We start from the raw sequence: 1,585 nt of genomic DNA on the forward strand, positions 1-1,585 counted from the left end.
TATTTATTTTCCTTTAAACTACAGTGGAATCGCGATTTCTCGAACCCCACTTATTCACACTTCCCGATAACTCAAACCAAAAGTACCTTTACCTCGGATTTCTCGAACTCTCCGATTTTTTGCACCGATTTTCGTTTCCATTGGAGGTTCAAAAGATACGGATTCCATTTTATGTTCATCTGCTGTAGGTCAGACTTTCTCACGACGATAATTCTTTTGTTCTCTCATCGTGCTCGTTCATCTATAAAATGTGGATTCATGTAATGTTTAAAAACAACAAAGCTGGGCAGAGAAACTGGAATAGCTTTTTATAGTATCTGCATTACATGTCGCGAAGACGAAAAACTGCAACTTGTCTTTGTTGCTGAGGTCGTTTGCGAAAGAGAGCAAGTAAAGCTGATCTGTATTCTGGCAAACGGATAGTGTATAATATAGGATTTGCAAGAGAGTTTGAATAAAATAGTAACCACGATGCATAAATTAAATGAAGACGCACTGAAAAGGACAGAGACTGCAATATTTTAGATTTACGGATGAAACGGATATACCTCATTATAACTAGTGGCAGGCACAACAGAAGAGATACAACAGTCGCAATCAACAATGTCATGGTCAGTTTTCTTTCTCTACTGGTTGCACCATGGTGTTGAGGTTGCGCTCCACAACGGACTTTAATAACAATGGACGTGTAAGAAACACAAATGATCAAAAGCCAAATCAAAATAAATATATAATATAAGTAAGCGCTGTAATATGATTCATCAAACTGTGTGAGAAGTATATAAGCTATTGTTAGCAACCCAGAGGAAACCCAAAGAGCGGCAATTAGTAATCGGTATACCCATTTTTTAAGCATTCGATGCCTGAACGGGTAGACTGTCGCGTGCACCCGTTCTAAAGCGATAATGGCCATGTTTGTTAATGAACCAATGGGGAAGAACCACACCATAACAAATATAAAATAACTTGTCCCATCTTCAATTGAAACTGTCCATAAATTACACAATACTCCAGGCCCATAGAACAGATCAAACACAACATTCCCTGCTACAAAGACATCTGTAACTGCTAGATTTATTACCAGGTACATGCTACGCTTGCGAAGATTGCGGTTTCTAATAAAAGTCATTATCGTGCAGAGGTTGAGTGTTACTATAGCAACAGACTCGGCTAGGCCTACAGTCATCCAGGGTATGCACTCAGATAAAGACAGCATCTCAAAGCTCTGTCCTTTTCGTATTACTGTTAGAAGTAATTACTCGTCTACCTGTCGAAAGATCGAAGTGAATTATTATTATTGTCAGGTTTTTTTACTGCCTGTAGTAAAGCATGCAATTAACTGCAGGGATTCAAAGCTCACACCAATGCGCAGATTTAATTTTTGAAAGCACGTCCTGACATTTATCGGATTTCGATGTGTTGAAAACCAGTTTTCAATATGTTGCTTTCAATAATCAGGTCTGTTGTAGCTTGTAATTTGTCTGTAAATATGTATGTTTTCAATAATTTGCTGTAAGCCCTAAATACCGAAAGCTTATGCTTAAATTTCGGAGTCTTAAGGGAAGGAAATTTGGTTTTTAAAAAT

The 1,585-nt window shown here is 37.7% G+C and overlaps 1 protein-coding gene across 1 annotated transcript; it reads right to left on the reverse strand.

The window, feature by feature from the left end:
* Positions 1 to 322: 322 nt before the first annotated feature.
* Positions 323 to 1,325, reverse strand: LOC145499757 (uncharacterized). The gene has a single exon (XM_081479282.1). The coding sequence runs from the start codon at positions 1,214 to 1,216 to the stop codon at positions 323 to 325; it is 894 nt and encodes a 297-aa protein (XP_081335408.1). The 5' UTR covers positions 1,217 to 1,325.
* Positions 1,326 to 1,585: the final 260 nt, after the last annotated feature.

The sequence above is a fragment of the Orbicella franksi genome, chromosome 10 (genome assembly GCF_964199315.1).
Source record: "Orbicella franksi chromosome 10, jaOrbFran1.1, whole genome shotgun sequence".
NCBI classification, from domain to species: domain Eukaryota; kingdom Metazoa; phylum Cnidaria; class Anthozoa; order Scleractinia; family Merulinidae; genus Orbicella; species Orbicella franksi.